Source organism: Terrapene carolina, unplaced genomic scaffold (genome assembly GCF_002925995.2).
Source record: "Terrapene carolina triunguis isolate 2854851 unplaced genomic scaffold, T_m_triunguis-2.0 Scaffold58, whole genome shotgun sequence".
In the NCBI taxonomy this organism is placed as follows: Eukaryota; Metazoa; Chordata; order Testudines; family Emydidae; genus Terrapene; species Terrapene triunguis.
This window is the reverse complement of record NW_020664409.1, coordinates 57,371,478-57,384,093: the sequence shown is the minus strand read 5'-3', so window position 1 is coordinate 57,384,093 and position 12,616 is coordinate 57,371,478. Positions and strand designations below refer to the sequence as shown.

Sequence of the window (12,616 nt, the reverse complement as noted above, 5' to 3'; positions counted from 1 at the left end):
AGTTTTATTTAAAAAAATTAAACCAACAAAATCCAAGAATCTCATTCTCCCTTTGCAGTAAATAACTGTTTCCCATCAGGCTTTAGCAGGAGATGCTCAAAACTGTGAAATATCATGAGATTTCACAGAACAGCTCATCATATCCTCAGTCATGAAACTACACAATTGGGAAAAATACAAACTTGGCTCTACAGAGAAACAGCTGCTTAAATTAGAGATTTATAAAACATCAAGATGTGATTATTTTAATTGTTTCCTGACTGCTGTGTTTGATACACAGAGCTAACAATCACACACTCTTTGCTCTCCCCATAAAATGGACAATTTATACAAATGTAGTCTCCTGAGGCCCAATTATGCCCTCACATACACATTTTGTGTACATTTTGTGTAATCCCAACAAAGTGAATGAAGCTGCAAAGGTGTAAAATTGATGGAAAATGAGAACAGAACCAAGTCCAAATATCCTGGATCATTTTCTACCATTAATTCTACACTTAACCTGAAGAGTGGACAGTGCTGCAGATACCAATACAGTGATGTTATGATTTCAGCTTTCTCAATGTCTCTGTCCCTTTTTCTACTCTCTCCCTGGATCTGTTTTCCCCACTCGCAGCAGTGAGTGGTGTGCATACAGTATGCTTACCTACAGCAACCCCACCCCTATTTCATCTAGTAGGGGCCTCATCCAATGCCCATTGAAGTTAGCAGGAATATAGCTATTGACTTCAATGAGTGCTTACTCAGGCCCTTGGAGTATATATAAATCAGAGGTTATATTTAAACACACTTGTTTTACATTTACAAAGCAGCTGTATAGTCTTCTTATATTAAAAAACAAACAAACAGTTTGTTCTTTTTACATAGATTCCCAATATAAGCATATAAGAAATACAGGCATGGACTAATTACAATGAGCTGCATGAAGTCTTGCCATGACAATGAGCTAAGTTAAATGCAGAATGGCAGATCTAATAACCAATGGCCAAGTTCAGTGGAGAATATTGTTAGAAAATGCATGCACCAAAAGCTATGTTGTTTGCAACATGGCAGGATACAGACATTAGTTGAAATGGACTGGATCATGCAATTATTTGGAAAGAAGCTGCTGAGGAGAATAAAAAAGTGTGGATACCTGTGTGGATCATAGCTTCCTCCATCTTTATTTCCTGATATAGGAAAATACAAGAGTAACTTTTGTTAGTGCTTAGAACTTGTAAAAACCATTCACAATGTAGTTTCCATGCACAGCATCTAATCCTAAAAAGAAATGTATTGTGTTAAATATAGACAGAGCTGCAGTCCAACAAAAGTTTCCTGAAAGATGTGTTCAAAGAATTGAAAAAATCCCACAAAAATCAGATTAGAAATTATAAATTAAGAGAATTTTCATGGAAAAAAGAGAGAAAAATAAAGAAGCAATGGCATAAAATATGAAGAGAATATTCCTGTAAAAGTCACCCAAAATGAAGTGCAACAAATTCCAGATAAGTGAAGTATAAATATCACTTAATATTTTTTTTAACTCAGGAACATTTGTAAAGGACTGCTCATATCTTGCTCTTCTTAAAAACAGAGGGGACATCTGTCCATTAAAAGTCTGCAACATACATTCTCGGTTGCAATGTAGAATTTGCAGTTAATCACTCCTTGATGGGGACGCTATTGGGAAGCAAAGACTAACAAAATTAATCCTGCAGGAGAGAATGGAAACAAAGTCCTACAAAGCTATCTAGAGTGTAATTAAGCAGCATTAGCATGTTCTTCTATTATTTTTTAGTGTAATGGCTTGGTCACCTTCCTGCCCAATACTTTGTAATGTCCATGTATAGTAACCCAACATATCTGCAGTGAAACATATCTGCAATGCACTAATAATGCTGTATGCACAATTAACTGCAAGGTTTTCAGAGAGAGAGAGAGAGAGAGAGAGAGAGAGAGAGAGATGTAATTGATCCACTTAGTAATTAAGAAAACAAAAGACTCCCTAACAAAAACATACATGAATAGTGCTTTGTTTCAGATTTTTTCTTTTTTACCTGTTTCAAGTCCCTTAGGTCGTGGATTGCACTGCTTGTAACCTTGACAACTTCTCAATTCCATTAGCTGTATATGTAATTGATTCAAAATGCCTCTTTCCACTGTGTGTACTGTATTTGTCAGCTGGGCATCAGAAAAAAAGAAATATTTGTTAACAAGAGTGCAAACATACAAAATATTAGTGCTGAAGAGTTTGTAACAGAAATGGGTTTACCTGATAGGGATCAGTGTTCATATCAAAATATTCCAAGAATCCGGTTGCAAACTCACAGAAGAGAAAATTGTGTGTCTCATTAATTGTTCGCAAACACCAGTAGGTGTTGTTGTTTGAACTTGTGCAAGCACAGAAAGACCCCACTGTAATTGGGAGAAAATGATTAGCTTTAGATATAAAATAATAAACATTGCTTTTCTGTTAGTAAAACTTTTATTGATTTTAATCATTTTACTTTATTTTTCTGAAAAGTTCTTTAGTTTTAAAATTAAACCATTAAATTCTATTCAGAAACACAAATATTTCCTAAATTATTTAAATACAAAAACATATATGAAAACACATCTGCATTTTAAATAACAGGAGACATGAAATCCTTTGGATAACAGGCAAAATTCTGCCCCGACTGACACATGATGTAAATCTGACTTCTCTGGGGTGAATAGGCTGTAAGCCTTTAAAAAAAAAAAAAAAAGTTCTTGTCCTCAGTTGCTCATGCAGATTGAGATTCAATGGAGTTGCTTAGTATATAAGTCAGGGTAAAATTTGCACCAATGTTCTAAAAGTAACCTTAACCTCATTGAACATATAGGATACAAGTTTCACAGAAAATTCCATCCACAGGGTGCTATTCTGCACTCCTCTAGAAGCTAGTGAGAGCTGTCTGTATGTTGTCAGTGCTGTGGCTTGAGCTCCATTTGTTAGGGAGTATACATGATGAGAGGGCGAGGTCATGTGGCAGGCAGGAGAGAAGGAGGTACATTATGGAGACCGAAGAGGAGGAAATGGAAATGTGAAGATGGGTTTGGATTGTACATAGAAGCTGGCAGGGGATGTTGCAGTGTGGCATTGGAGGAAGGGATTTGGAAGAGTTGCTGGGGGCCACTATGAAGCAAGAGGAGCAGAGTAACAGAGCTGGAGGGCAGAAAGGAAAGAGGCAGGACTAGCAAGCAGGAGTGAAGTGGCACTAGTAGGAAGAATGAAGCCCTGGAGGAGCAGTAATGGAGGTGATGCGCACCATCGAGGAAACCCCAAGGAGGACAGTGGTATGGGCCATCAAAAGGTTTTCAGCATCACTGACACACAGCCCTCTGAGGTGAGTGGAACCAGCACACAAATATGATGATGTACCAGAATGAGAGGGTTAAATCGTATTACATTTAACAGCATAACTACTAACCTAAAATATTAGGTATGTGCAATGTCTGATTTAAGGTTACAATGATACTCTTAATGTTTATCTTTTCCTGATTTCAGAGTGTTTAAAATCGAAACCTTAAAATTAGCACTAACTAACTTTTGTATTCAGTTTCCCTGCTTTTTTTGTTTGTTTGATTTTGTTTGTTTTTGTCTCTGAGGAAAAGATTAGAAAAACATCAATTACTTTGGGTTAAAACCAAAAGTCCTTACTCAATTTATGCTAAATTCCTACCCCATCAAAACTCTCAGTTTTGTATTACAAATGTGCAAAATATCACTACAAATGTAAACCCCAATTTTTATATTTCCACAGTTTGCACTATTTGTCTTTAGCAAACTGGTCTGAAGACTAAGGGCGGAACTTCAGCTGTCAATGGAACTCTGACAATTTCTACCAGCTGAGTATCTGTCCCTAGGTCTCAGTGAGATCTAGCCACCTGACAATTTTCAGCTTCTATAGAACAGCTATTCCTAAGTTATTCATGTGCAAAAACACCTAAAAATTGTGGAAAAGAATGAATGGATTTTGATTAAACTTTCAATAAAAAACAAACAAACAAACAATCCCCTTTGTTCTGTGATCAAACCTTGAAACTTTCAGCCCCAAAGCAGAGTTTTTCAGACAGTTACACACAACTGAAAACAATGGTTTATAATGGAAGTCCTGTAGATACCTTAAATGTAATGTTTGATATAGTACTAGCCTAGATAAAAATTACATGGACTATCAATAAATTCTTTCGCTTCAAGTCAGGAGATGATCCCTAAGGGCCGGGGGAAAAATCCTCCTTCCTCCTGCCAAATTTTGGTATAACATTAACTAATGTGAAGATTATGATAGTTTTTGGGTCTCCCTTTATTCATAGGGGCATGATACCAGATTTTATGGTTTTGTCTCATTGAGTCTGATAATTATGTTCTCAATAAACTTAACACTAAATTCAGCTGATTAAATTCTGTCCTGATAGACTCCCCATGTAACTCCTATTCAGGGTTGCATGGCTGTAAATGACAGCAAAATCTGAGCCACTGTATTCATCCTCACTCTACTTCACTTTAACAAAGTGAAGAAGTCATTTACCCGAATTTAACAAGCAGTATTATATGGGTAGGTGGGAAAATAAATGTGAATATAGACAGGAAATAATGGAACTTTTTTTCCCTCTTTTCAGGATCATAAAACAGCATAATTAGAAGTCCTCTGAAATATTTAGACATCTTGAGCTACAAGAAGAGGAACAAAATCAAATTAGATGTTAATAAATAAGCACAGGAACATGTCTTTTTTGTGTTTCTACTATCTTAATTGAGGCCTCTAGGTATTTATATTGCAGTATAAATAAATAATAACTACAAGTGCAGCTCTTCATTAATTTCTTTACACGGCAATTACTTCTTTGTGTGCATTTTGTGTCAGGAAGATAAGTGCCTGCTTTCCAAAATAATGCCCTCGTTGACTGTCCTATCTGGAAATTATCACATGAGACAGGAGGATGAACCTCATTGAAGTCTGCATGTGGAGATAAGGAATACTCACAGTTCCAGAACGGTGCTGTCTGCCAGTGGTTATTATCATGGGTAAAGCACGTAAGTCCAGGAAGGCTGCATTCATCTCCTTTCTTCTGGCGCCTCTTTCCCTTTCTCTCCTTCTTTCTCCTGCGGTTCTCTTTGAATAGCTGAAGTTTGCTGTCCACCTCCTGTGCTGCTTCTCTGTTCAGAGGGGAAGCAATTAGTAGTTCACATAGACTAATTTCTATTTGTTTGATAAGGGCTTTAACAATTATGTTTGTTTGAGTTTTTAAAAGGCCGAATGCTTGAAACTATGTACCAGAGCGGGAGCCTAATTAAGGGTGGTCTTTCTCTCTCTCTCTCTCCCCCCTCTATCTCTTAACATTGTGAGAAGATGCGCTCATCACAAGTAAATCAGATAGATGCTGTATCAAGTACAGGAAGTAAAGGTAATAGGACCCAACTAAAGGTCATCAAGTCAGTCAGTCCCCAGGATGATTCATTTCACTGGGATTTGTGCCATTGTTTTTAATTTCCCAGTGCCCATCCTGAGCTTCTGAGGGTTCAAGTTGGGCAGCTAGTCAAAAGTTGTCACCTTCTGGTACCCACCAGACAACAGCCATTTTGGACTGTGGCTCATCACTGATATTTCACAGTTACTAAAAAGCAAAATAAAACAAGTGCCCAGCTGATAGCAAAGGGAAAAACGACACTTACTTGAATGGATGAAGATGGCTCTTCAGTTTCTCTCGGGCCTTCACCCCTTTCTCTTTGTTGTAATAGCTACAGATAATATTAAAAACATCAGTTTTTCGTGACTGGATAAAACTTAATTCATTTTCTACAGTCAAAGCAAAATAGAAGTACACCATCTGTTTTATGTTCTGCACTTAAAATAGATACTATTATTGTTTTAGTTGAATGTACAGTCTGTTTTATTTCACTAGCAGGAATGATTTGTATGAGCACATACTATATCAAAATTATTAATAGAGATGGGTCAAAATATATAACCAGAATCCAAACACACCTAATGCTAAAATACAGATCTGGATCTTAATTCATTCATGATGGCTCCTACCTGTAGAATGGGTTAAAGCAAAATCCTGGATCCAAATTTTGAGGAATTTAGGCTCTGGATCCAAACTCTGCAGCTTGAATCCATTTCTGGATATTAAGCTTACAGTAGCCAATGTTAAATCTTTCCCACTCTATAAAAGCTCATGAGTTCATAAAGTAAATCAGTGAGGAAAACAGAGCTGCAGGTAAATTTTTCTTACCTCTGTTTGCTACAATCACATTCATCAGGTTTTCTTCTTTTTAGGTGTCCTCTCACTTCCCTTAAATTCTTAATTTTATCTTGGAGAGCTTCAATCTGCAAAGCACATTTATATGCAGAGTTACACTGTGATGACATCAGAGTTTAGAACCTTTATTAAGAATAGATTTTGAAATCCCTCTAACCTCCTTATCAATGTAGGCCTTGTGGTCCTTCCAGGCTCTGGATGATTGGTATAGTTCCCTCTCACAGTGAATGGTGTCATTTGGAAGAATAAAACACCTATAGATGCAAATATATTGAGAACCATTTAACAGAACAGTGGAGAGAGATCAATAACTTTCCTTGTGCACATCCACCTCTTCCCCTTCTTCCAACGTCTCTTCCTGTCCTCTCCTCCCCATAAAGTTTTCCAGTTGTATTCTGCCCTCTGGTAAGTAATAAAATAGACCAGTGGTGGCCAAACTTACTGACCCTCCGAGCAGCAGACTATAGTCTTCGCAAGAGCTGGGTGCACCTTGGAGCTTCTCCCCAGTGTCAGGGTAGTGGGGCTAGGGGCTAAAGCCCCGATCACCGTCAGGCGCCTCCTATGGGGCTGAAGTCCCTAGACCCCCCCTCCCTGATACGCAGAAACCCCTAGCTCCTCCACCCCCAGTCTGGTAGGTGGGGAATGGGAGGGGTGCTTGGGGGGTGTCCGTGAGTGGACTTTAACTGTAAAAGAGCCGCATGTGGCTCGGGTGCCGTGATTTGGCTGCCCCTGATTTAGACTCAACAACGGCAGCCAGGAATGTGTGTTGGTTTAGTAGTCCCAAATCATTACCTCCATTTGTTTTCTCTCTAACATGGAGAAAACTCCTCCTTGGCCTGGGCTCCGTGCCTGCTATGTTAAGATGCAATAACATTAACATGTTGGGGATTCTCAGTCCAATCAGAAACAAAACCAAAGTATAAAACTCCATCAAATTCTTAATCTCCCTTTAATCAGAATTGCCATTGCTTGTACAGCCACCAGCTGCAGAGAGGTAGGTTTTTTCTCATGATCTTGGCACACTACCATGAATCCCCATCTATGAGCACACAATTGGTAAGAATGGGACATGATTGTCCAAAGCAATGAGTAATGACTCATCAATTTGCTGTGTGACAAAGAAAGTTCAAGTGGTAAATAATGTGAACAGTTGCGTGCTAAAGTATCTGTAACTATGAACAAAATAAATGGATTAAAGACAGCTATTCAGGATAATGGTTCTAGCAAGAGAAAACAACAGTGAGAAGGCCAAGACTGACTTAACTGAGAATATCCAGTGTTGCTGTGTAACTGTATTGGTCCCAGGATGTTAGAGAGAGAAGGTGGGTGAGGTAATATCTTTTTTTGTATCAACTTCCATTGGTGAGAGAGACAAGCTTTTGAGCTACACAGAGCTCTTTTTCAGGTGACCTGAAGAAGAGCTCTGCTTAGGTCGAAAGCTTTTCCCTCTCACCAACAAAAGTTGGTCCAATAAAAGATTTCACCTCCCCCACCTTGTCTCTTTTACTGAGACTAGACTGAGAGATAAACATCTGCATACTGTTTTCCCAAAGTTTCCCTTACTGACGTTCTCAGACAACTTCCATAACTGTGCATTTCTGAGACTCTATGGACACACCCTTCACCTGCCCTGCTTCAATTTGACTCCCTTATGCCTCTGCTCCAGAAGAAAATGGAAAGTTATAGACCCATAGGAGTTAGAGATCGAAAAGGTGTACAGAGTCTCCTATTCCAACCCCTGTCATTGCAAGTGAGTTGTCAATTATAGAGCTTGTTGGAAATTTTCTGATAAAACATTCTTGCACTGGAAAGTATTGATTTGTTTAACCCAAAACTGTTTGTGGAAAAGAATCAGTTCTGATGAATCTCCAGATTTGAAAAACTTTTGAAAAAATGTTTCGTTTTCCGGTTTGGAAATGTTAGTTAATTTATATTAAAAAGGTTAAAAAATATAGATTGTCAAAATTGAAATGAACTACTATGAAATTATCTAAATGAAATGTTTTGATTGACCTGGTCCTTTTTTTTGGATTATTGGTTTGCAAAATTTTTTGAGATTTTCACTTTTTGTTCTGATTTGAGATGGGAAATTTTTTAAAATCACAAAAACTCTTGCAGGATGGGAAAACTATTTGCTGTCCATCTCTACTCAATTGTACATAGGTTTAATTTGCTTTATTTGAGTCTCTGGTGCCAAGTCTGTACATTAATACAAACAGCCAGGAAAGTTGGACTCGCTAGGCCCAATTCTGTCCTCACTTACAGAGGTACAACTCACCCCATTGGCTTGACCTGTGTAGGAGAGGGCAAAATTAGAAAATCATTCTTTTATTATATTATTGTGTTGTGTTATTATAAACTGTAAAATTCTGAAAAGCACAAAGAAAAGGATAAAGAAGAAAATGCAAAATGTGGGAGAAAATTTACTTTAAGAAAAACAATATAAAGCATTCATACTTGTGTGTCACTCTGACAGAATCAGGTTGGCCAACAGCATTGGTGCCATCAGCTATCATTTCTTCTTCTTCACCATCACCACCATCATTACTGTCTTCTGAATCCTCCTCATTTTCAGTGTCATGACGCTTACTAATACTTTTGGACTGCGACACTTGTAGTTCCTCCTCCTCCAGGTTTATGTCAAATATTTCACCTTCAAATTCCACAGACAAGGACCGAGTTTGGCGAGTATGAACAAATCGGGGTTTATATTCTGCATCAGAAGAGGAAAACATATTCATGCTTATAGATATACAAAAATGGATTTCATAAACAGGCAGCAAATTTCAAAGGGCAAGAAGGATGGACTTGTAACAAGGCACAAACTTGGAGATCTCAGATCTATTTCTGGCTTTGCAAAGACTTCCTTGATGATCTTTGGCAAATTAAGGTCCAAATTTGAAGAAGTGGCCTCTTATTTTGGGTGCCATAATTTTTATGTACTCAACTTTATACATCCAGGGCCTGATTTTCAGACATGTTGAGCAACCAAATCTGCAACTGAAATCAATGGGAACTGTGGGAGCTCAGTACTTCTGAGAATCAGGGTGCAGGGGTCCAAAAATCACTTCTTTAAGAGATGGCGGCACTTTTTCCTTTTAAAGTTAGACATTAAAAGGACAAGATTCAGTTACGTAGCCGAGATGGCTTTTCTAGGTATAAGCATATCATGGCTCTCTGATATTTTGCTGCATTGCAGAGCTAGAAATGACAAGATTTTCCCACTCTCATGGGGATCCAGCACTCATTTCTACCCCTGTAAGAGCCTGAGAATCCGGACTTAGAAATGGCACAACTTTAAATATAGAAATGTATAGAAATACAGAAGTTTTTATAGGTTGCTGCAAGTCCTGTACAGGTGGACTCATGGCAACTAAGACATCTGGCTTTAAAGATGGAGCCAGATATTAAAAAAAAAGTCCCAAATAACATGTTAAATACCTTCTCAAACATTGTTAAGGTGTTTTTGTTTGGTTAGTTTTTTACTGTTAGACAAAATGGAATACACGATGGTATAAAAGTTTATTTGGACTGACCTTGGATGACCTCCACAACTCACTTGTTTTCCCATTTGTGAGCAATGTAGCTATCACAAACTCATGTTGATAAAACCTATATGTTAAATCACACCATGTTGCATTTCACAACCGGCCTCGCCAAACCCACCCAACCACACCCACACTGAGCAATGTATTAATTCATACATGAGAAAGTTTGTAAGATCAATGGGATGGGGGAAATTTTTCCTGTAAATTTCAAAAGTGCTGAGCAAACTGTTATTACTCAGTAGATAACAACACATTTGAAATGGGAGAAAGAGACACCATCTTTTGTAACAAAACACTGATGGCATTTAATTATACATATGTTAAAAGTCCAGTGCTAGTGTGTTATGGGATGAGATGGAATAGGTAAAATATTTCAACACTCAAAATCCATGTCTGATATGCAACACTCTATGTAAAATGACTGGTGTCATTAAAAGTTATGAGTTAATTTGTAGTATAACATAGGATGAAATGATTCCTGGAGAGTTCTGAAAAGGTACGGAGTGACAGATACTGCAGATCATATCACAAGCTGTCTCTGAGACAACTACACGGAACCTCTCTGCAAGAATCTTTTGGAAGCATTGATAGTGAGCCTCATTTAACATTTCTTTCAAATGACATAATCCTCCTAAACTATTTCAGTGGATACCAGCTGTCAGCTCTAAAAAAGTGTCCTACTCAGTCAGTGAAGACGTACATCTTTCAGAAGAGAAAACCAGTTACAAAGTCTCTCTGCCTATTCCTTCACTATAGACAATAGGTTTTTACATCAAAGATTTGCAGGGTGAACTGAAATACACCCTTGCAAGGCTACAAACTCCTCCCATGCTCTCTATTAATCAAATGACTGATATGGAAAGTTTGGAAAATATTCCAATCTTATTACTAAGTAGTCTGAAAAACTGGGGCCTGAGCTGCCCTTACACTGTGCCCCACGATCACCAGGCCCTTCAGATTGTATGCTGCTTGGATGGAACTCAGAGGGGATTTGAAGAAAGAGGTTAGGGGATGAAGAAATGCTCCTTTCTGTAGTGCCAGAGCTTGCTCTGCTCACAGATTTCCATACAGATACAGGGAGGCAATAAAGCTCAAAGCTCAATACTTCCACTGGGTCCACTTCATGGCTGTTACTGAGCGGCCAATGGCAGCACAGCTCCTGATGGAAGGGGCACCAGCAGAATAGAAGCAATCTCTGCAGTACAACTCCTAGCGTGGCTGTCTCTATAGAAAGGCTCCTGGTTTTCAGAAATTGGAAATGGCACTGACTTCAAAACCTGTGCCCTTCTGACTCCCTACACCCCAAGTTCTCCCAACAGAGGATGGTTGAAGGAAACTTCACAAATTGGATCTCAGAGAGATTTTGCCCTGACCTGGCCCCTCCCAGGTGTTTTTCTGTGGGAAGATGTGAGGTAGCTTCAGGTCTGAATTGGAAACAATCATATTTCCAGTCTCTTGCCAGCTTTGTTTATTAGTGAGAAAAGAGGGGATAAAGTGAAAAATGAGGCAAAATAATTTTCATGCATAGGAAGACAACCTGTAAGCTGCAGGAAAGGACTGCAACAACGATTGCTATAGAGATAGCCTGGAAAGTCAAGGATTTGTATTGTAACAAATCCATGGCCGCCTAGGGCTTCACAGCTGTCACTATGGCCAGTTGTAACTTTACTTTGATAGTGGGGACAGAATTTGGACCTTACTGCTCCAAAAACAGAGCTTTCCAGGAGACGCTCCAGTAGCTGATTGCTTATGACATACAGATGATTCTGATTCTAGCCAGCAATAGTCAGTTCTAATGGAGTTCATTAGAGTATAACATTATTAAACACAAGAAACTATGTTAATGCAACACTTAGGTTGACCAACTAGAGACCCCGAAGTCAGAAAATGCCTAAGTTATGGCTGAATGCACAGCCGTAACTTCTGTCCTCTGAAGAATGTTACAGGCTTTAATTATTTCATCACAGGCTATACCTGAAATAATACAATATAGTATCATAATTTTTCTGCAACATCATATATACGTGCAGCCTCTTGTAATTTTTGTAAAATTTTTGTATGTTTACACGAAATTTCATGTAAATTCCATAACCCACAATGCTGTCTAGACCCAGTGGAATACAGTCTGTACTTGACTCAGGCTACCTGAACCCAGCTGCTCTTGGCAAGAGTGTTAGAACAGAAAACACACCAAACATGAGAAGTTTAAGCATTTGATTGAAAATGCCGATTCAGTGAAGAAACAGAATATATATTTTTGTTAAGCCCTTTACATGGCTTTTGTAAAGGGAAATCATATCTCACCAGTTTATTAGAACTCTATGAGGGGGTCAACAAACATGGAGGCAAGGGTGATCCAGTGGAGATAGTGTACTTGGACTTTCAGAAAGTTTTTGACAAGGTTCCTCACCAAAGGCTCTTAAGCAAACTAAGCACTCATAGGATAATAAGGAAGGTCCTCCCATGGATCAGTAACTTGTTAAAAGACAGGAAACAAAGGGTAGGAACAAATGGTTTTCAGAATGGAGAGAGGAAATAGCGGTGTCCCCTGGGGATCTGCACTGGGACCAGTGTTCAACATTTTCATAAATGATCTGGAAAAAAGAGTGAACAGTGAGGTGGCAAAGTTTGCAGATGATACAAAATGACTCAAATTACCATATATACTCGTTCATTAGCCCGTTCGTTTATAAGCCGACCCCCCAAGATGGATAGGTAAAAATAGCAAAAACTGTATGACCCTTTCATAAGCCGACCCTATATTTCAGGGGTTGGCAAACTTTGGCTCCTGGCCCATT

At 38.5% G+C, this 12,616-nt stretch overlaps 1 protein-coding gene across 2 annotated transcripts in view; it reads right to left on the bottom strand.

Annotated features, from left to right (window-relative positions):
- Positions 1–12,616, bottom strand: part of SULF1 (sulfatase 1) — a 56,488-nt gene that overhangs the window by 15,764 nt on the left and 28,108 nt on the right. For both annotated transcript variants that reach the window (XM_026662458.1, XM_026662453.1), the window contains exons 7-14: positions 8,728–8,983; positions 6,428–6,524; positions 6,244–6,338; positions 5,681–5,746; positions 4,992–5,164; positions 2,255–2,397; positions 2,040–2,163; positions 1,136–1,169 (exon numbers count right to left, since the gene is read on the bottom strand). In XM_026662458.1, coding sequence (XP_026518243.1) covers positions 1,136–1,169; positions 2,040–2,163; positions 2,255–2,397; positions 4,992–5,164; positions 5,681–5,746; positions 6,244–6,338; positions 6,428–6,524; positions 8,728–8,983 — 988 coding nt within the window. The remainder of the gene's footprint in view (positions 1–1,135; positions 1,170–2,039; positions 2,164–2,254; positions 2,398–4,991; positions 5,165–5,680; positions 5,747–6,243; positions 6,339–6,427; positions 6,525–8,727; positions 8,984–12,616) is intronic.